The sequence below is a fragment of the Meriones unguiculatus genome, chromosome 2, assembly GCF_030254825.1.
Source record: "Meriones unguiculatus strain TT.TT164.6M chromosome 2, Bangor_MerUng_6.1, whole genome shotgun sequence".
NCBI lineage: Eukaryota > Metazoa > Chordata > Mammalia > Rodentia > Muridae > Meriones > Meriones unguiculatus.
Window position 1 is genome coordinate 73,777,947 of NC_083350.1, and position 21,877 is coordinate 73,799,823.

Sequence of the window (21,877 nt, forward strand, 5' to 3'; positions counted from 1 at the left end):
CGAGAGCCATGAAACAGGGAAGGGTAGGGTGGTGAGAACTGAAGAAAATACTAGTATTTTTGCAGCTATGAGTTTGTCACATTCCTTAACCTGAAGTTGACTTTGAGGGTTTTTATTATTAAAGTTTTCAAACGCTACGTTATATACATTGTTTGATAGAGTGGAAAGGGCAAGATAGAAGCTCAGATCCATTCTAACAGAGCTGCCAGAAGGGAAGCCATTGTCCTCAAGAAGATACTGACTGGGTCTGTGATGCTGTGGGTTTCTTTTTCACATGAAATATTTTCCAGAAAGCTTTCTGGAAACGTCTGTGACATAAGGGGTACAAAAAGGGATTAATGAAAGAATTGAACCACTGCAGCCAAAAGGCAATGTTGTACCAAACTGATTTGGGGCGCTTTCCCCTGGGGTAAGTTGAAAGAACGATTGTGAAGAGAGAGTATGGAGCCCAGCAGATGGCGAAGGCACTTAGGAGGATGGCCAGTGACCTGGCTAACTTCCTGCCTCTGAGAAGCTCCAGGCTCTCCCTTTGGTGAAGCGCTAAGGCTTCTGACCGGAAGAGGGAGCCTACTTTGAAGGCCATGATGCTGCTATGCGTGTGACTCCTTAAGGACACCATGAGACGGCTTGTTCTTGGGGGACCTCCTGTATGAAGGGACGCAGCTGATTCCCTCAGCGCAGGAAGAGAGGTCCTGGAAGTCAGCCCAGCTCTGGCTAAGTGTCCAGAGTCACCGGGAGAGGCAGAGGAGGGGCCGACATGGCTGGGACACCTGTTGAGATTCCCGCGCTTCCACAGGCTCCAGTAAATCTGCACGTTGAAATAGGCCACTGAGATGACAGGGGCCAGGAATTCCAAGAAGGAGGTAATGGCAAGGATGTACCACTTTGTAACAAAGCCAGGCTCGCATTCTGTTGTGTTCTTCCAAGAGGCCGAAGCCAGAATCATCGGGCCATTTACCAAGAAAGCCAGGATCCAGACAGCCACCATTTGAGCAACAATCTTCCCAATGCCTGTGTGCTGAGCCCTGTAAGATACCTGTAAGAAACCAGATAAATTAGTTTTGACTTAATGAAAACTTGCAGAGTTCATAGAGCATACCCCCGGGAATTCAGAAGTTCCAGGGCTGTGCAAGAGCCATGTTTACTAACGTGATACTGTGCCATGTGCCCAGACAGAGAGGGCAATGGCCACTGAACCTCAGCTAAGATGGATACTTTGTCAGCAGTTGTCAAGAGGAAACAGAAAACCTCAAGGTGAAGCTTTGAACACCATAGCAAGGCCAAGGACACTATCTAAAGTAAGAAAGCAGGTTTCCATACCCTGCTGGGTGGAGTCTTTCAGAGGCCCTCTGTGATAGGCTCCTGTCCTGTTCCCTGTTTCCTCCCTCTTCCGATGTCCATCCTGTTTGCCTTTCTGAATGAGGATTGAGCATCTTATCCAGGGTCCTCCTTCTTGCTTAGCTTCCTTAGGTATACAGATTTTAGTATGTTTATCCTATATTATATGTCTATTATCCACTTATAAGTGAGCACATATCATGTATGTCTTTCTGCTTCTGGGATACCTCACTCAAGATGCTCTTTTCTAGATCCTACCATTTGCCTGCATATTTCATGATTTCTTTGTTTTTAATTGCTGAGTAGTATCCCATTGTGTAAATGTACCAGAATTTCTGTATCCATTCCTCAACTGAGGGACATCTGGGCTGTTTCCAGCTTATGGCTATTATAAATAAAGCTGCTATGAACATGGTTGAAATGTCCTTGTTGTATACTTGAGCATCTTTTGGATATATGCCTAGGAGTGGTATAGCTAGATCTTGAGGCAGAAGCTTATACTGAGACTCATAGCCAAACTTTGGGCAGAGTGCAAGGAATCTTATGAAAGAAGGGGGAGATAGTAAGACTTGGAGAAACAGGAGCTCCACAAGGGGAGCAACATAACCAAAAATATCTGGGCGCAGAGGTCTTTTCTGAGACTGCTACTCCAAACAAGGACCATGCATGGAGATAACTTAGAACCCCAGCACAGAAGTAGCCAAAGGCAGCTCAGTATCCAAGAGGGCTCCCCAGTAATAGGACCAGGGACCATCTCTGACATGAACTCATGGGCTGGCTCCTGGATCACCTCCACCTGAGGGTCAAGTAGCCTTATTGGTCCACAGAGGAAGACAAAGAAGCCAGTCCTGAAGAGACCTGATAGACTATGGTCAGATGGAAGGGGAGGAAGACTTCCCCTATCATTGGACTGGGGGAGGGGCATAGAAGAAGAGGGAGAGAGGGTAGGATTGGGAAGGGTGGGGGAGGGAGCTACAGCTGGGATACAAAGTGAATAAATTGTAATTAAGAAAAGAAAGGAAAGGAAAAGAAAAGAAAAGAAAAGAAAAGAAAAGAGAAAAGGAAAGGAAAGGAAAGGAAAGAAAAGAAAAGAAAAGAAAAGAAAAGAAAAGAAAAGAAAAGAAAAGAAAAGAAAAGAAAAGAAAAGAAAAGAAAAGAAAAGAAAAGAAAAGAAAGCAGGTCTCTTTCAAAGCCTGGTGTGGCAGCATGAATCCTAACACACAGCAGTGGGGACAGGAGGATCCCTGGGCGTCCTAGCCAGTCATTCTAGCCCAACTGGTGAACTCCAGCCAAAGAAAGGCGTGTCAAAGGAGGTGAACGGCACTTACAAGAACGACACCTGAGATTGTCTTCTAACCTCCACACAGACTTGCATGCACACTCGCATATACGTGGCGACTGCTCACACATGAACGCACGCATACACATACATGAGAAAAGGCGATGGGAATGACACTTGCAGCCACCACATGCATCCCTACACGTGTGCACACGCAGAAAGAAACAAACAAGCAACGAGAGAGAAGGAGGGAACTTTTCCTGACCCTAATCTGAACGGTTACTAGGACTGAGAACGCGCACGGCAGTTCTCAGGCTGTGGCCTAGAACATGGCAGGCGTTCTCTCCAATGACGCATCACGCAGAGCGGACATATCGCGGACGTATCTCTGGATGATGTCCCATCACTGAAAGCGATGTGTCCTTGGGAGTTAATATGGAGAAACGTGTAGAGAGAAACATGCACCATGTTACAAGGCAAACCCATTCTGCAAGACAGGCACAGCTGTGAACACTTTAAGGGTCATGGCTGATCTGATTCCGACGCTCAGGAAGAATATACTCAGCAGTTCACACAGGGACCCCACCGTGAGGCCAACAGCAGAAGGAGCACTTGCACCACTCCCGAGAGACTGCACACAAACCGAAAGGCCGTGTTGGAGTGATGCTATGTGTTTCTGAACACTCCCACACACTTCTGTCTATAAATGTTTCCATCATAGCCAAAACTATGGAGGTAGGCCATGCTGAGAGACGTGACCATGTCATGTGTCGCGTCGAGTGTCAGTGTGTGTGTGTGTGTGTGTGAGAGAGAGAGAGAGAGTGTGTGTGTGAGTGTGTGTGTGTGTGTGTGTGTGTGTGTGTGTGTGTGTGTGTGGTTTTTCTAAGGGTTAGGTTTTGTATGAAGTTAGGTTTTGTATGTGAGTGAGTGTTACCCTCTGTGATCATTGTGTTAAACTGAAATCTTGAAGACTGTCTTTGAGAATCTGAAGGCATGTAAAGACCAATAGCTCTGCATCGGGAATAAAGATCTCAACCAAGATATCAAGTCCAGGGCCCTGGCCATTCCAGCACAGTGCTCTACCACTGAGCTGCATCCTGGCCCTTCTTTTTTAAGACAAAAATAATTATGTAGCTCAGCTTGATCTTGAGTTCATTGCACAGCCCAGACTGCCCTTAAACTTGAGGTCCTCCTGCTTCCGTCTACTGGTCGTAAGTGCCTGTCACAGAACCAAGAAGAGTTTTTTGGTTTGGCTTGGCTTGGCTTGGTTTTATAGTTTTTGTTATATAGTACACGGGTGTTCGCCTGCACGTATGTGTAGCACATGTGTGTATGGTGCTCCTGCAGGTCAGAGATCTGACTCTGATGGGGGGGGGGCAGAGTTACAGCACAGATGGTTGTAGGCCACAGAGCGGATGCTGTGAACCAGACCAGTGTCCTCTGAGAGAGCAACAAGTACAAAAAGAGCCCTGCATCTGCCTTTACCCTGTGGGGCATCAACCTCTCTGAAACTCTGTGAGAACTGCACGCTTCTTCCAACTTAAATGTTCCAGGTTTCCACCCCACCCTCGCTTACAAGAAAAGAGATGCAAACAACCTCCTCTCATTCTCTCTTCTCTGTGAGTTTCAAAATCTCACTGTAGCATGTTTTCATATTTTCAATGAGAAGCAGGGTGGCCCTTTGACTTACTGCACATGCGTGCCAATGGCTGTCAGTAAGAGGAGAGTGGTTAATAATTTTTAAAGATTTTTTTTAACTGTAAAGAAATGTGGCCACCTCCCACCCCTCCCCCTCCACACACACACACACACACACACACACACACACACACACACACAGCAAACTGCTGGCACTTCTGAGAATAAACTCAGGAGTAACCTGGCCCATGATACTGACCACAGCTTCACACACAACCCACTCTTCTACCTTCTACTTCTCATGACACTAATTAATACATGCTTGCACTAAGTCTAACAGTTATGAAGATGGGAACAATACCCAGATGGTCATAAGCCTGCATTTAGTTTTTTTAATTGCTCTGTTCAGCCTGTGTAGCGATATAAAGCAATCTGTTGTAGATGTCCTCTCTCTTTCATTATGCATAAGGTCAGTTGAAATAATGAACATCTGAGGGACCTGAAAAGAGGATGCAGAGCTCATCATCCCTTCATCTCTCGGGAGTGTTCTTGACAGAGGACAGGTCCAGCATCGCTGGAATCCAGACCCAGCTGATTGGAGTGGCCCCTCTGAAAGCAATCTCACCCTTTCCAAAACATGTACATTATTCAGGATACCAGACCCTGCCCTGTCTCCTTCCCTACTGCAGTAAAGGAGCCAAACATTCTGTCAGTCATGGTCCGTCTGGGAGACAGGGAGACCCACTGGAACTTTCTGGTATTAGTAATGAGATGAGTTCCTGTGTTCAACTGAACTGAGTCCCCAAATGAGTTGCACTGCATCTTATCCACAAGCAGCTGTGCATGTGACCTTATTTGGAAGTACGTTTGACAGATGTAATTAAGTTAAGATGACATCATATTGGACTTGGAGTCACCTTAATCCAGTCATGACTGGTGTCCTTATAAGAAGAGGAGAAAAAAAGATGCAAGTTCCCTCCTGACTTCTGCCTGTGGACAACTAGCTGTTGAGGTACCTGTGGCCTCTGTGTGGCCTGCCACCACTCACTCATCCTCATGTGGAGATTTATGCCAAGTGTACAGCCTTCACACTCAGCCACACGATGATGGAAGTGTCTCCACGCCATGGATAGCCCACATCCAAAGAAAAGAGAAAGGCAGAAGGTCTTCCCAGAGCCTTCAGAGAAAGGGCAGCCCCGGGGAAGCTGCTTGGATGTCAAACTTGTAGCTTCCAGGGCAGAGAGAGTAATTCCTGCTGTGTTTAGCCTCACAGGCCACAGCCAAGGTTCTCTCTTCATCTGAAGATGAAGGGAGACTCGGCCATCCCTAGGCCTATCCTGGGCTCACTTTAATCCCTGCTCCCTCCACTTGTTATCCATCTCCACTGAGTACCTTCTTCATCCACTGTAGGTCCAACCACACAGAACCTGGCCCTTCCAGAAGACAGCTCTGGACAGCCATCTGTGTTGACATTTCACTTTCAAAATTATGGCCAGACTTCTACTTCCCAGGCCAAGGTTTCTGTCACCATCTCATCTGTTTACAGCTACAAGCAAAACTGAGTCTCCCAAGAACCCTGCCTCAGAGTGCTCAAGGCTCTGGGTTTTATCCAAAAAAAGTAGGAGTGCCTTCTTCACTGCCCTGCCATTTGTTCTTCACACTCTTTTATATGTAGGGTCAGCCCTGCATGCAACTCTGTGCTCCCAGGAATGGAGGTTCAGCCACCTATGTCTTAGCAAATTGGCAGCCTTCACTGTCAGAGAATTTCTAGTAACAAAACTAGAGTGAACACTCACAGACTCACACACACACATACTTCCTTCTGGTGTTTTGGTCATCTTTTGTAAGCTCATTTTCTAAATAGATAATCTGCTCTCCCTTTCTTTGTCCACCAACTTGAGAACAGGCTCAAGATCTTGAACAACCAATGGAGAAAGTCCTAGGAACCTCCAGAAAAGGTTTAAGGTGGAGGAGACTGCAAAGATGGCTCAGAGTGAAGAGCTCCTGTGCCTTAGAGAGGACCCAGGATCAGCTCCTAGAATCCACCTTAGGCTTCTCACAGCCACCTGTAACTCCAGCTCCAGGGGATCTGAAGCCCTCTGCTGGCCTCCTCAGGCAAGAACACTCACGGGCACATGCCGCACAGATACAGATACATAATTAAAAATAAAAAAGTTATTTTTATATTCTGGATTTTAGCCCTCTATTGAATGTAGGGTTGGTGAAGATCTTTCCTAGTCTGTAGGCTGCCATTTTTTTTTCTGTTGACAGTGTCTTTTGCTTTACAGAAGGTAATAATAATAAATGATGTCTCATTTATTATTGTTGATCTTAGAGCCTGAGCTGTTGGTGTTTTGTTCAGGAAGTTGTCTCCCGTGCCAGTGACTTCTAGGCTTTTCCTCACTTTCTCTTCTAATAAATTTAGTGTACCCAGTTTTATGCTGAGGATATTTGATCCACTTGGCCTTGAGTTTTATGCAGGTTGATAAATATGGACCTATTTGCATGCAGACATCTAGTTAGACCAGCACCATTTGTTGAAGATGCCTTCTTTTTTCCTTCTGTTTTTTAGCTTCTTTGTCACAAATCAGGTGTCTACAGGCAAGTGGGTTTATTTATTCCATTGATCAACTTGTCTATTTTTATGCCAATACCGTGAAGTTTTTATTACTATTGCTTTGTAGTATAGTTTGAATTCAGGAATGGTAATACCTTTAGAAGTTCTTTTATTATCCTGGGTCCAACAGTGTCAACTAATGTAGGCCCATAGGGCCTTACAGAGACTGAAGCACCAACCAAAGAGCATGCATGGACTGGACCTAGGCCCAAGACATGCATGTAACTGATGAGCAGCTTGGTCCTTATGTAGGTCCTCTAGCAACAAGGGGAGCATGGGTTATATCTGACATGGACTGAGTTGCTGGCTTTCGGATCACTTTCCACTAGCTGGGCTGCCTGGCCTGGCCTCAAGAGAAGATGACGTACTAAGTCCTTAAGAGATTTGATGGGCTAGGGTAAGTTTGTAAAAGAGGGGGAGGGAGCTTCCCCTTTTCTGAGGAGAAGGGAAGGGAGGAAAAGGGGAAAAGAGTGGGAGGATGGGACTGGGAGGAGAAGAGAGAGGAGACTAGGATTGGGATGTATGATAATAAATTTAATTTTTAAAAATGAGAGGAAAAATTTAAAGTTAATAAAACACTATGCACATTATATCTAGGGGTTTTCTTACCTCTGTTTATTAAGCATATCTTTTAAAGTGTGACTAGAACTTTCTATAACTGCTTGTCCTGTGGGATTGTGTGATATACTTGTAATATACTTTATGTTGTATATGCAGAAAATGTTTTATTGTACTAGGAGTATATGATAGAAAATTGTCAGTCTTAACTTGTACAAGTATCTCCTTAATAGCCAGAACTTCTAATAAATGTGTAATTATAAAATTTAAAAAAATTGAGAAGTATTTATAAAGATCAAAACCGTCACCTTGAAAATGTTAAAGTATGAATAAGAAATAGTCAGATTTAACATGGTTTTTAGACACTTGACTGCATCTAAAGCAAGAAATAGGATTTTTATACTATAACCAAGTATGCAGAAGTATTCAGTGAATACTGATTGCCTTTATGCTGCATCAGGTCCTTTTAACAGTGGCTATTCTACTTTTTCTTTAGTCTCTTCGGTTCTTCCCTACTCTCTGTTGCTTTCATAGATTAAAAAAAGATAGAAAAGGAAAGACACAAACCAGCTGATTACAACCAGCCAAAGGGGTTCCGTGACTGAATGCTAGGACAATCCGGCCTTTAAAAGGGGGTGAAATTATCGACATCTGCAGTGTTGACCCCGATTCATCCACCCTTTCTCTGTGGGTGCGTCCATATAAACTGCTGCGCTCCAGCATGGCTGAAGCAGCCCGTGGCAACCAAAAGAGCCAACTGACTGTCCTATCCCATCCATTTTACTCTTTTCTGGCCATATTGTAGCTCCGACGGAGACGTTTCCCAGCTCCCTTCGCAGTGAGATGGCACTATGGAGTCCCACCAATGAGACGTCAGTAGAAATGAGAGTGAATCCTATACCACTTACTTAAAAGAACTTCCCTTCCTGTGGACTCCTATTCTTTTCTAGAACAGAAACCAGAGTACCAACAGCCTGACTTTAACCAGAAAGAGGGTAGTGGCCTAGAGCAAGGTCATCATGCTATGGAATAAATCTGGCCCACCACTTGTTTCTATAAATAAAGTTTTATCAGCACACAACCAGTACACTGACTTACACACACACATCATCATCTAGGGTTATTCTGTGTCCCCTGGATAATAAGTATCTGCTGCTCTCCGACCTATAGCAGGCAGAGCCACCTGCTAATGTGGGGTCTTGGAGGTCCTACCGTGACCTCCTGGAGTGGAGCTCTCTACCTTTTCTAGACTATGCTGTGAGAGTTAGACAAATTTGTCTAGCTTGAGCAAAAGTATTTTAAAACGTCTTTGTGTCAACATCTGGGTCTTTTCTGTAATCTTTCCTTGTCCTGGTGGGTCCTCCTGGGCAGGAGCATCTGTGTCCTCTCAATGATGCCAGTGCAGCATTGGGCCAACAGTACTGAACCCGTGTATCTGTGGGTATCTAAATCACAACCGTTCACCAAATACTCTTTTCTGCAAGATGGACCTTACAGTAGTCCTCAGAGCTTTGAGATGCTAAGACCCAGGAGTAACCGCTGGCCCAGACGTCAACAGCTACAGACAAGGGCCAGGGAGCTTGATCAGTAGGTGAAGCATTTGACGAGCAAGCATGAGAACCTGAGCTCAGGTGCCCAGGACCCACGAACAGCCACACTCAGCACTTCCCAAGGAGAGAGAGCTGCACACAGAAGAATGCTCAGATGTTCCCAGGCAGGCTAGCCTAGCATACAGAATGGAAAACTAGTGAACCTCTCTCAAACAAGACAGAAGACCAGCACCTGACCTAATTTGTATGCACACATATGCACACACATTCACAGGCACACACGAGCACACACACACACACACACAGAATTTGTTTATTCTTCTCTCATACATTATGCCCAACTACACTTTTCCTCCCTCTGTTCTTTCCAGTCCCCCCTCCACCTTCACTCCTTCTCCATTTTTTTAAGACCACAAATCACTGCCCCACATTTTTTTGTGGCTTCTATTGACCCATGTGCTAGTCTCCTTCCTGCTTAAGAATGGCCTCTAACTCACTGGTGAGGCTCTTCCAGACTTTGGCAAAGTTCAGCTCTTTTGTGACACATCCGAATCTGGCCCTGGTGTACTGCCTGTCTTCCGTTTTGAGTGTTCAAACTCAATCACCCAAGGATCAATCACTGTGGGATTCCTTTTAGTTGCCCACAGAGTTCTATCTTAAGCAAAATGTTGTGGTCTGAACTTGGCCATGGCCTATGAATGGAAACCTCACAGACATCCAAGCAACTGCAGACCCCGTCGGTACACCTCATGCTGAACTGTGAATTTTCTCTGGTCCTTCCCCTCCTGTCTCAGACACTGATTGGAAAGTTAACCAGACTGCACAGAAAACAAGACAGAGAAAACTTTAGGCCAGACACAAATAGGATGGAGAGCCTCAAATGTGTCCAGATCCCTGAGATTCGTGCCCAACATTCTCAGCACAGGAACACACATATGGCTTAGGGACCCAGAGGTTACAACCATATATTCTTCTAAGGAAAATGAAGTACTTCGTGACTTACAGCGTTTGACACTGACTGGTATCGGTCGTAGCTAATGAGGACAATATTGTAGGCAGATGCTGTACACAAGAGATAGTCAGTAACGAGCCAAAATGTGCAGACTGCACTTCCAAAACTCCAGTTAAACAACGTTTGAGGGATGTACAGAGGAATGGCGATCATACCTGCACAGAAAGGAGAGGAATTAAACAGCAATACCGGACCAGCAATAAAGACGGCTCGGCAACTAAAGATGCCTGCCACTGAATCTGACCCATCCTCAAAACCACATGACACAAGGAAAGACCTAACCACTGCAAGTTCTGCTCTAAGCTGCACATGCATAGCATAGCATGCTGTGATACACACACACACACACACACACACACACACACCACTAAATAAATATATAATGAATTCTTTAAGTTGTTTGAAAACAGTACATATCACTGACTGCAAAAGGTGGGGGAGTATATTCTAATGGGTGTGCCACAGAATGACACATCTAAATTCATTAAAAACAGCTTAGTTATTGCTATAGCTTGGATAACTGTCCTGCCAGGGTGCTTATGTAAAGGCTTGGTCGTCAGCGTGGTAAGACGGGTAGACGCTGTGGATTTTTAGGGGAAGGAGCTGTGTGTGACAATGATGTGGAGCACAAGCTTCCCATTCCCGGTTCTAGATGTGAGCACTCACTTACACACGGGCTTCCAGCCGTTGCCACGTGTTAGCATCAGGAAGGAAGGCGACAGGCCACCCAGTCTTGGATTTGAACCACCCATCAGCCATCTAACTTTTTCTAAGTTTGTTGCCTCAGACAGTTTGCTGTAGTAACGCCATGCCGACAAAGTTAGATATAACAATTGTTGGCGTTTTGGCAAACTCTGCAGGACTGATACCCCTATCCATTCTTTACGTGTTACTTTTAGAATAGTTGTCATGAACAACATAGCTACGAGGCCTCTTTATTGCTGCCCAAACGAAGAGAGCATCCTCACCTTATTTTCATCATAATTCATCTGTACGCTCTTTGTTATCCAAATTCCCACAGCTCTCCCCCCTGACGTCCACCACCCTTTCTCTTTGCCAACACTGTTCTTCCTAGAATGTCTCCCTCCCTCACGTTTTCATGCTGGGGATCAGCTGAAGGGCCTTACACTAGGCGCACACTGCCCCTCTCCTCGCCTTCTTTCTCTATAAAGCCACATGCACTTCTGCCATGACCTGCAGGTCAAAACATCCAGGTCCTCTACACCCTCTTTCTTGAAAGCTCTTTGGCTGAGGCGATCCCTTCATCACTTACACTCCTCAGCATTTTAGAGGGTTTTTGTGTGTGTGTGTGTGTGCCTACTGATTGTACACAGTGAAGGCTTTCATTAATGACATCATCATGAATGAAGACGGTGTGGTTTTATGGTGTCATCTTCCTCATCGCCCTCTCTTGTCCTTCCTTCACTCCTGCGGGGCCTTCCTTTTCCCACAGTGCCGTATCTATCTCTCTACTGGGAGCAGTCTCCCAGGTAGCTGAAATTACAGGCCTACGTCATCAAGCCTGACTTCCATTCCCATGTGTCGTTCAAATAACCTGCTGGTTTTGCGTTTCAGTTATGGCGTGGGGTTGGTTTATTGAGACAGGGTCTCACTATCTAGCCCAGGCTGCCCTCAAATTCACTGGGTAGCTTGGGCTGTCCTTGAACCCGTGGTCCTCCTGCCTTGGCTTTTCTGCCAGCCTGGGGCTGAAATTACAGGCATATGTTACCAGTTATGCTTTTAACGGTCAGTAAGCTTTCCTGTAGTGACCATCATCTCATCAGTTGGGGTGGGGTGGGGGTTGCGGCTGGTAATTTGCCATAGGTAAACCAAAGTACCTCAAGCTTCACCATTCATACATTGGTCCATCACAGTGGCTTTCAATGCTCCCAACATGCGTATTTTCCACCTCTGCCCTCATTTCTTCCACAGAAGGAGAAGTGGGTGGTAACTAGACACGGCTGACTTAAAGATTAAAGAGATCTGAGTTAAACGTTCTTTTCCACACTCTTTCTGAATTCTATGAAAGAAGAAGGATGTGTTAAGGTTTCTAGAAACTGCTTTAAATAACAGCTGGCTTAGCACGCACTGTTCTTTTTGTGTGTGTGTGTGTGTGTGTGTGTGTGTGTGTGTGTGTGTGTGTACACGCACATACATGGGTACACAGGCCAGAAGACAACATCGGGAGTCACGTTCTCCTCGGGAGCCATCTACTTTGCTTTTGAAGACAGTGTGTCTCCCTGAAGATTTGGGTAGGCAGGCGTGCCCGCCAACCCCAGCCTACCTCCTGTACCTACTTCCCCAGTGTTGGGATGATGAGGACATGTCACTGTGCCCAGCTTCAGAGGTGGCTGCTGCCAGGTCCTCATGCTTGTGGGGCAAGGCCCAAAGATAGAGTCATCACACAAAACCCCATTCTTTTGGTTTCAGTAAAGCCCTGCTATCCCCATGGTGTTCTGGCCTGTTCTAGGTTCCTCTCTCTATGGAATAATGGTGATGCCGATGGCTCATTCCAAACAATTTCAGAAAAGCAAATCTTAAACAGTTCTCAGACAGACCTGCTTCCACATGCTTTTGCCAAGTCTACTCTGAAGATTTGCTTGGAGATAATTTTGTTAAGTGAAAACAAGAGCCTTTTCCATGGCTAGGGCAATAAACCTTTGGCGTGTATGATTAAAAAGAAGTGAGAGGAATGAAATAAGCTATAGTAAAAGAAGGTGGGGGGGGCAGAAGGGAAGCAGGAATAAGAATGAGGACAAGGGCGAAGGCCCTGTGAGATGTGCGGATGTGAGACAGCCTTCCCCGCGTCAGCTGTCTCTTACCTGCTGGGCCTCCAGCCCGCTTGTATGCATCGCATACCCGTCTGCCTCACGTCCTTGGAACTGCATTTTTTCTTAACATATTCTTTCCCCAGATTTCTCCTTCTGTTTGTGCAGGTGTGTTTTTCTCAGTGATCCCTAACTCTCAAGTTATAATTATAGTGAAATCTCCTATCTCTCTGTCTCTCTTCCTCTGTCTCTCTCTCTCCTCCCCATCTTCCTTTCTCTCCTCCACCTTCCTCCCACCCTCTCCTTTTCCCACCCTCATCCTGTTATATTTTTCTGCACAGCAATTATCACCTCTAAAACACTACATATTTTTACTTACTGATACTGCATAGTATTCATGTCTCCCCAGCCCCATGCCTGGTACAAACAGAAAGCACCAAGAGGGCAAGAATTTCTGCCATCTTTTCACTTGCTTTAAAGCCTGTAATTGTTACATGAATGAACTGAGGACAGTGGGGAAGCCCAGTTTGCCTTAAAATTGACACCAGTCTGATATTGCCAAACCAGCTAAAAAGCTGCTATCTCCTCCCTAAGCAAACAGCAAGCAAAAGGTAAGAGGGACTAATGTCCTTGATGAATCCTGTGGCTTCATCTCCCAATAGAGAGATACAGGGATGATGGAGAGCTTGCAGAGATGCCATGGACCAGGAGCTCATTACTCTCCCCATTTACATGCAGAAGCCTTAACACTCTCAGAGAAACTCTGTTTAGAGAGGTGGCCTCTAAAGGAAAAACAAGAGTAAATGATGCTGTCAGGGTACAGCTCTCCACATGAGAGTGCCGGAGAAAACGCCACCAGGAAGCAAGAGACTTCGCTAAGAACCAAATTTGCTAGAATCTTGACCTAAAACACCTCAGCTTTCAGAAGTGTAAAAAACACAAGTTCTTACTGTTTAAGCTTCCCAGCCTGGGCTATCTTGTTATAGTAGCCTGAGCAGATGTATACAGAAGCCAAGAGAGAAGTCCTGAGCTGAACTAGTATATGAAGGCTTTTTTAAAACAGGGGACTGGAGAGATGGCTCAGCAGTTAAGAGCACTGGATGCTCTCTTCCAGAGGACCTGGAATTTCCAGCACCAACATGGTGGCTGGCTCACGGCCATCTATAATGGGATCTGATGCCCTTTTCTGTCATGCAGCCATTCATGCAAATAGAGCACTCATATACATATAAATTAAATAAATCTAAAAAGAATCTTTATTTTTATTTTAAAAAGTTATTTAAAAAAACAAAAATTCCCCATCCTACAAAATTGTTTTAGGCTTTGCTGGCATCAATCACATTTTGCCTCTGAAGAGACTGTCCTGACCATCCAGCATATGGCAGATTAAGGACTAAATGCCCATGGATGGCAACACTGGCCACACACTACCAATTTAATAGACATCTCCATCCATATTTATAGCCATAGTGTATTAGTTACTCTTCTAAATATTGTGATCAAATACTAGACAATGGTGGCTGGGTTAATTTTGCCTTACAGCCTGAAGGGGTACAGAGGTCACCCCTTTAGGCAAAGGGGACTGGTGGACAGCTGGGAATCAGAGGGCCATAGAGAGTGAGACTGGGCCATCACACTTCCTGCATCCTCCTGAAGGTTCTGCCACTTTTCCAAACAGGGCCACCACCAGCCAAGGAGGAAGTGTTCAGACAAGAGGCTCTGAGGGACAGTTCACCTTCAAACCACAACTGATCGTGTTCAGAGGAGAGAACCCACGATGAGGCACACTTCTCTCCCTCACCTTCAGGCCACCCAGGACAGAAGGCGCACAGGCTGTCTTCTGAGTCCTGGCTTCTCACTAACAAATTCAGTGTAGAAAACTAGCTACAAAGTCTCCTTCCCGAGTCTCAAATGCACCTGAGGACCAAATCTGTTCTCCCAGTATAGAGCTCACTCCAACCAGGAAGAGTGGCTGGCTCAATGATTTGGGTGGGGGAGGGCTGTGAGATGGCTCAGCAGGCGAGCCACTAAGCCTGGACTCACTATTTTTAGATAGACTACTATTTTCCTTTTCCTTTTCTTCTGACTACTATTTGCTTGCTATGGCCCAGCATCCACCCACACACTAAAAAAGTACATGCAAAATAAAAGTGGTGGCAGTGATGATAAAGACAATAGTAATAATAAGAAATGGCTGGCTTACCGCCACAGAAAACCTCTCCCGCGAGCATCACTTCAGGCTCAGAGCCAGAGTGCACACTTGAAAGGATAGCACTCTGGCAGGAAACTCAGATCTTACTGCGCAAAGCTCCCGGGACTGTCCTGTCCCGTGGTGGGAGCTGTGCTAAGGAAGACCTCCAGAAACCATCAGAGCAGAGGAAATGTGAGGGGCAAGACAGGATGGATAAAACGGGGATCTCGGGCTAAGATGGTTAAGCGCTGATCTTGCGAGCAGACAGTCTATCCTAACTACTGAGTAACTTGCCAGTGAGAAGCTTGCCTCAGAGGGGGACTCTGAGGATGACACCTGAGGGTGTCTTCTGGCTCTTACATGCACATCCATTTTGTGTAGGTAAACACACACACACACACACACACACACACAATTGTTTTGTTTGGGGTTTTTTTTGGTGTTTTTTCTTTTATTATTAATTTGTTTTTTTATTAATTACAATTTATTCACTTTGTATCCCTGCTGTGTACCCCTTCCTCCCTTGTCTCCTCCAGATCCCACCTTCCCTCACTCATCTCCTCCTATGCCCCTCCCCCAGTCCACTGATAGGGGAGTTCCTCCTCCCCTTCCATCTGACTCTAGCCTATCAGGTCTCATCAGGACTGGCTGCATTGTCTTCCTCTGTGGCCTGGTAAGGGTGTTCCTCACTCTTGTTTTGTTTTGTTTTGTTCTGTTTTGTTTTGTTTTGTTCTGTTTTGTTTGAGACAAGGTCTCGCTATGTAACCCTGGCTGGCCTTGAACTCAGAAATCTACTTCCCAGGAGTTAGGATTATAGGCATGGGCCACCATATCCAATATGCAAGCAACACATTTTGAAAAGATAAAGGAAAGCTCTGTTTGACCTGCTCATGACTTCTCTCAGCAGGAACAGAGCTGCACACTGCCCATCCCTAAACTGGTGGAGGGTGCAGAGTCTACCAAATAGCTGCATCTACAGAACCCTTTCTCAGAGACAGGCCTCGTCTCCCAGCCACGGTGCTCAAGCCCCAAAAGGATGCATCTCCTCCATGCCTGCCTCAGGCTCAACAGAAGACACTCTTCCTGGTCATACCAACTCCCCCTTCTTTCGTATGATTCCCTGCACTCTGCCAAAGGTTTGGTTATGAGTCTCAGCATCTACTTTGATACACTGCTAGGTAGAGTCTTTCAGAGGCCCTCTATGGTAGGCTCCTATCCTGTTACTTTTTTTTTTCTCCTACATCCAATGTCTGTCCCATTTGTCTTTCTAAGTGAGGGTTGATCATCTTACCCCGAGTTCTCTTTCTTGTTTATCTTCTTTAGGTGTACAGATTTCAGTATGTTTATCCTATCTTATAGGTCTAAGTACGCACTTATAAGTGAGTATATACCATGTGTGTCTTTCTCCTTCTGGAGTAGCTCACTCAGAATGATCCCACCATTTGCCTGTAAATTTCATGATTTCCTTGTTTTTAATTGCTGACTACCACAAGGACCAAATATATCTGGACACAGGGGTCTTTTGTGAGACTGTATCCCAATCAAGGACCATGCATGGATATAACCTAGAACCCCTGCTCAGATGTAGCCCATGGTAGCTCAGTATCCAAGTGAGTACCCTAGTAAGGGAAACAGGGACTATTTCTGACATGAACTCAAGGACCTCTTTGACCTCCCCAACCCCACACAAGGAAGGAGCCAGCCCTGCTAGACCACAGAGGAGGACTTTGCAGTCAGGCCAGAAGCTCCCTGATAAACTAGGATCAGATGAAAGGGGAGGAGGTCCTTCCCTATCAGTGGACTTGGAAAGAGGTAGAGAGAAGATGAGGGAGGAAGGTGGGAATGGAAGGGAATGAGGGAGCAGGATGCAACATTAATAAACTGTAACTAATACAAAAAAAATAAAAATTTAAAAAAGAAAAGAAAAGAAAAGAAAAGAAAAGAAAAGAAAAGAAAAGAAAAGAAAAGAAAAGAAAAGAAAAAAAGACAGTTGTATCTGAAACTGTCTTGGTTCGAAAGTTTCCAGTCCAAGGCTCTCTCAGCTCCTTACTTCACCCCTCCCTGCTGCCAGGGTAATCAGGGCCAAACTCTCGGTTTTGCTTTTGTTTTTGTTTTTTAAGATTTGTTTATTTATTATGTATAGTGTTCTGCCTGCATGCACCTCTGCAGGAGGGCACCAGATCTCACTATAGATGCTTGTGAGCCCCCATGTAGTTGCTGGGAGTTGAACTCAGGACCTTTAGGAAGACCTCTGAGCCATCTCTCCAGCACCTCAGGCCAAACTCTAACTGGGCCAAAGTGCACCCTCTCTTTTAGGTGGTAAGTGTTACCGAAAGGCTGTAAAATTCCGTAAAGGAAGAAGAGAGAGATCTGTGTTTTCATAGCAGACCACCTTCTGTGCCTAAACACACTTGTAAATTTACACATGTAGTGTGAGCATACGGAACATGTGAAAGCATCTGTGTTTCTAGGCAAAAGTTAGCTGGAGCAACGATGTTGAGGAGAGAGGTGGGAAGATGGTTGATTTAAAGCGCGCGCACACACACACACACACACACAGGGCCAACGTAATTCCTACTAACCATGAGGCCCCTGAGTTCAATTTCTTCTCCTGTCAGTTAAAAGAAAATGCCAAATTGATTCTTTCCCCTTCTCTGTGGCCTGTCCACTTCTCCGCTTGGTGAGCTCCACTCCATACTGACCTGACTATCTGACGGTCTTCACCATATAGAGTGAGCTTCAGCCCTCACTTCCTCCACCGAACCACCTGTACGGCACCCAGCCCACAGCGCACACTCGGGGAAATACGCACAGCAAGTTGTTACCTGTCCCATTGCCGTCTTGCATTCTCTCCCTGCCTCTGTATCTCTAGAAATCCTATCTGTCCCCTGCACTCGGGAACCATGTGTGACTCATCTGTCCACACCACACAGTGCATCGGCACGGGGCCTCCCGGTAGGCCACACTGCAACAGTCCTGTAACCTTATCTTCCAGTCTATGCCACTGAAGGAGGACTCCATGATTACATAACCCTGTGGGTATCACACCCAACTCTGTGCATGCCACGAACACTGGTGCACTCAGTTTGAGTCAAAACATCTGTCAAGAAATGAAAAGCGAAGGGGACTAACATTTGTTGAGCAATCGCTGCGCTTTGGGCAATGAACAACATGTGCTCTGAGTTTCGTTGTATTTGAACATAAACATGAGCTTTATGTAGCTATGAAGAAAAGCAGTGCGGCTCTACAGAGAGGAGGTCTCCTCAGAGCTCCTGGGAGATGCAGCAGTCCTCTGAAAAGCTGTAGTTACCCTATGCTGAGCACCAGGAAGAAGGGAGAGCAGAAGGCCTCGTCAGCCCAGCAGGCAGGGCATAGGGCTCACAGAAACAGCTAACAATAAGCAAAAATGATTTTTTTGAGTTTTCGGAGAAAGAGGAATCTGATTTCTGTGGACTCCTGCAATCGCATGACGCTCTGGTGCTCTGTCATATAGAGCAGCCGATTGCGGGCTGTGTACGCTATACAGTATACTGACCAAGCTGCTCTGCTGCCCATACTACTTCCTGGTCAGGCTGGCTTCCAGCAGATACATGATTTCTATTGCTTCAATACTGGATACAAAAGAAACCATACTTACTAAGGAAAAAAAAAAAACTTGTAAATCTAAACAAATTAGACATGGCTCTGAAAACAGTCCAACTGACACTAAAATAATTTTAGAACTATTCTGTACTCATTTAGTCTTAAAAAAAAACTATTTTCAGATTTCAGTTCCTGTATTCATATGCATAAGAATTTCCTTTAAAGTGGCACAGGCACTTTTCCCAGAATTCTAACACTTTAACTTTTCCTTCTTAGCCCCTCCAATTCATACAGTCCCTCAAGTTATAAAGATTTGAGGTTTTAGAAATAAATGACAGTTTGAAATAAACACATATAACTTACCCACGAAGAAGTCAGAAATAGCCAAATTAAGAAAAAAATAATTACTTCGATGTCTAAGATTTCTGTCCACCACGAAGGCTAAAATGACCACAGCATTGCCTAGCATTATAGCAAAGGCAAAGAGGGACATTAAAAATGCCAAGGGCACCTGAGCAGCCAGCGGCAGGCTGCCCGTACTGTTAGCATCCAGTGTCATGTCAAATGGCGGTCAGTACAGAAGCCCCACCTGGCCAGGCAGCTCTAAGAAGACTGCATGAAAGCCTCCATAGACACAGGCTCCTACTCAAACCAACATCTTCAAATCTACTGATGACTTCACACCACTTCCTGGTTATTGATAACCATCAACTTGTGGTAGCAATTTCCCTTCAACTGACACTGAAATCATGTTTCCACAAAACAAAGAAATAGTTTGTCTTAAGCAATGCGATGGATTCATCCATTGCATTGAAATAAGAGATCCAGCTAAAACTTCTCTTCTGGCCATGAAAACATACTAGGGGTTAAATTTCACGATGTCTCTAAAACAACCCTTAAGGGACAGTTCTTCCTGAGAAACGGGAACTAAGGAGATGCTTGCAGGAGTGAGAGAAGGGAAATAAAGGTAAAAACGTAACAAACCCTAGGGGCAGAAGGGACGGAGTTGAGAGTTGGCAAGACCAGAGCTGCATGTGGACTCGAGAGAAGCCCTACAGAAGAACCCCAAGGATCTGCAGAGGATCCTCCTTCTCAAGTATTCACCTGAGTATTGATCAGGAGGGCATAGAGGAAACTTTCATAGGCAGCGAAAACAAGTATCTGATGGCAGGGTATGGCACCCAGTGCTTTCATAAGGTGGTTATTGTATCTGCTCCCCTTGGCCAGATGAAAACATTCATCATGGCTGAGGCGCTGTGTAGAACACTCAGAAAGGCCTAATTAGCCCCAAATTAAGTGTTTCTTAGTTTCTGACCAACAACTCCTAAGATCAAAACCTATGAGAATTGTTTTCAGATCAGTTCAGTGCAACTCTGAATGCAGTTAAAGATTGTATGGAGGTGGTTCATGCATGCTATCTCAGTACTAAGGGGGCTGAGGGAGGAGGGTTGATGGGAAAAGACCGGAAGGCCAGATTAGGCTACATGCTGAGTTCCAGGCTAACTGGTACCACAAGTGACAAGGTATCTAAAAAATAGGAGAAACAAGTATTTATAGACCATAAAATAATCCAAACCAAAGAGGTAAAACTCACAACTAATATCAGGCATTTCAAGAAACAAGCTAAAAACCACTTAATGAAGAAACAAATCTGTCCACCAAAACAAACCTAACATTGCACAGTTATCAGACTAAAGAGACAGGACACCAAAATACTTACTATAGCCGTGTGCTAGGCTTGAAGAAACTATGTAAAACCATAAAAATAATTTTAAAGGCTCAAAACCAAGAGAAGAGAAAACTGGTAGCACCGACTGGAGACAGAAGCTCTCTGTAGGCCACCCACATCTCACCAGATAGAGCCATCTCTTTGTGGAATGGTGGACGTCATGAAATGCATTCGCTCATTTTAGATCATTCAACTTTAACTTTTCCACACGCAGGCATTCTTTTCCCTGCCCTCCACAAACCAATAAAGTTGACCCTTTCTCCTTTCACGGTCCCCCCATAAGTTCTGTATCTTGTCATAAAAGGCATGTATGTATGTCTTCTATCCAGTCAAACCCTGCCCTTTAAGCAAGAAGGACTGTCAATCACATAAAAGAATGAAATAAAAAAGAAACTGGTACTCATCATCAACAGTGGGCTAGGCCAATAAATTTTAGTGTCCTATTTGAGATAAGGGAGCCTAGAGAGAATCTGGAGCTAGGCTGGGAACTCACTTTCTAAAGGAAAAGGTTGTTTGTAGGGGGAGAAAGCACTCAAGGATTTCCGGTGCAAGTGGGAATAGTCTGTGGAATCTTCCTCCAGGTGGAAGGTAGCACAGATCCAAAAAGATAAATACTGCATGTTTTTCCTTAAACGTAAATCTTGGCTTTAGATTAGTGTGCCGAAATCAAAATAACCACATATGTTAGGTGCCTAGTAAGGGATCAGGAACAAAGAAAGCATCTCTCAAGGAAGAAGAAATAGAACATAATATTCTGGAGAGATAAAGGAAAACTGGAATAGGAGCATTAAATAAGTGAGATAAAGGTCGGGGTAAAGGGAAATACGGGGAGGACAACTGACAGTAAAGGCCTTTTGTAAAACAACATGGAAGCCTACTACTGCAGGAGCTTCCTAAAATATACACACACAAATAAAAGGATTCAAAATGGAGTCATCGTATAATAGGAGAACACTATACCAACGAGGCATCTTTTACCACCATTAAAACCTCCATTGCCAGGAATGGATCATATTTTACTGAGCAGTGGCCAGAGGGGTCTCATGGATTCCCAAACACCACAGGCTACTGCCAAGACTATTGTTTACTCTCCCCAACCCGATGGCCAAAGATGACACATATGTCATCAGACCCTCCTGACCAACATTTAGGATACTGGAAGGCACTCTGCATGCTGCCAGAGGAGAAGAGTAATCAGGATCTCTCAGCTTCAAGTCCTGTGGCCTACAAGGACGGCCTGCCTGCCAGATAGACTGAGGCAATAGTGGCGCAACCGTCATGGGCATAACCAACACTTTTTAGTTGTTAACGCCCACCCCATAAGAGGAAACCCATATATTACATGGCTGAAATGGAAAAAAAAAATCTCTGACTAGATCATGGGCCTAAGGGAGAGCTAACTACTATTTTGGCAAAGGAACATAGCCATAAAATGACTCCTCATGACATACTGTTGTACATTCTAGATCAGCGCCTCACTCAACCAGAAAAGCTCCTCCTTGAAGTAGATAGGAATTAGCACAGAGACCCCACACAGGACAAAGTGCAGAGAGTGAGAGACTTTGGAGCACTCGGTTCAAAACGTGATATTTTTATCAGCGCTCTCGCCTCCAGA

At 45.1% G+C, this 21,877-nt stretch overlaps 1 protein-coding gene across 1 annotated transcript; it reads right to left on the reverse strand.

The window, feature by feature from the left end:
* Window positions 1–204: 204 nt before the first annotated feature.
* Hrh4 (histamine receptor H4) lies at window positions 205–19,092 on the reverse strand. The gene is made up of 3 exons (XM_021655602.2): window positions 18,897–19,092; window positions 9,984–10,147; window positions 205–1,036 (listed from the first exon to the last, which is right to left on the reverse strand). The coding sequence occupies exons 1-3, from the start codon at window positions 19,090–19,092 to the stop codon at window positions 227–229; spliced, it is 1,170 nt and encodes a 389-aa protein (XP_021511277.1). The 3' UTR covers window positions 205–226.
* Window positions 19,093–21,877: the final 2,785 nt, after the last annotated feature.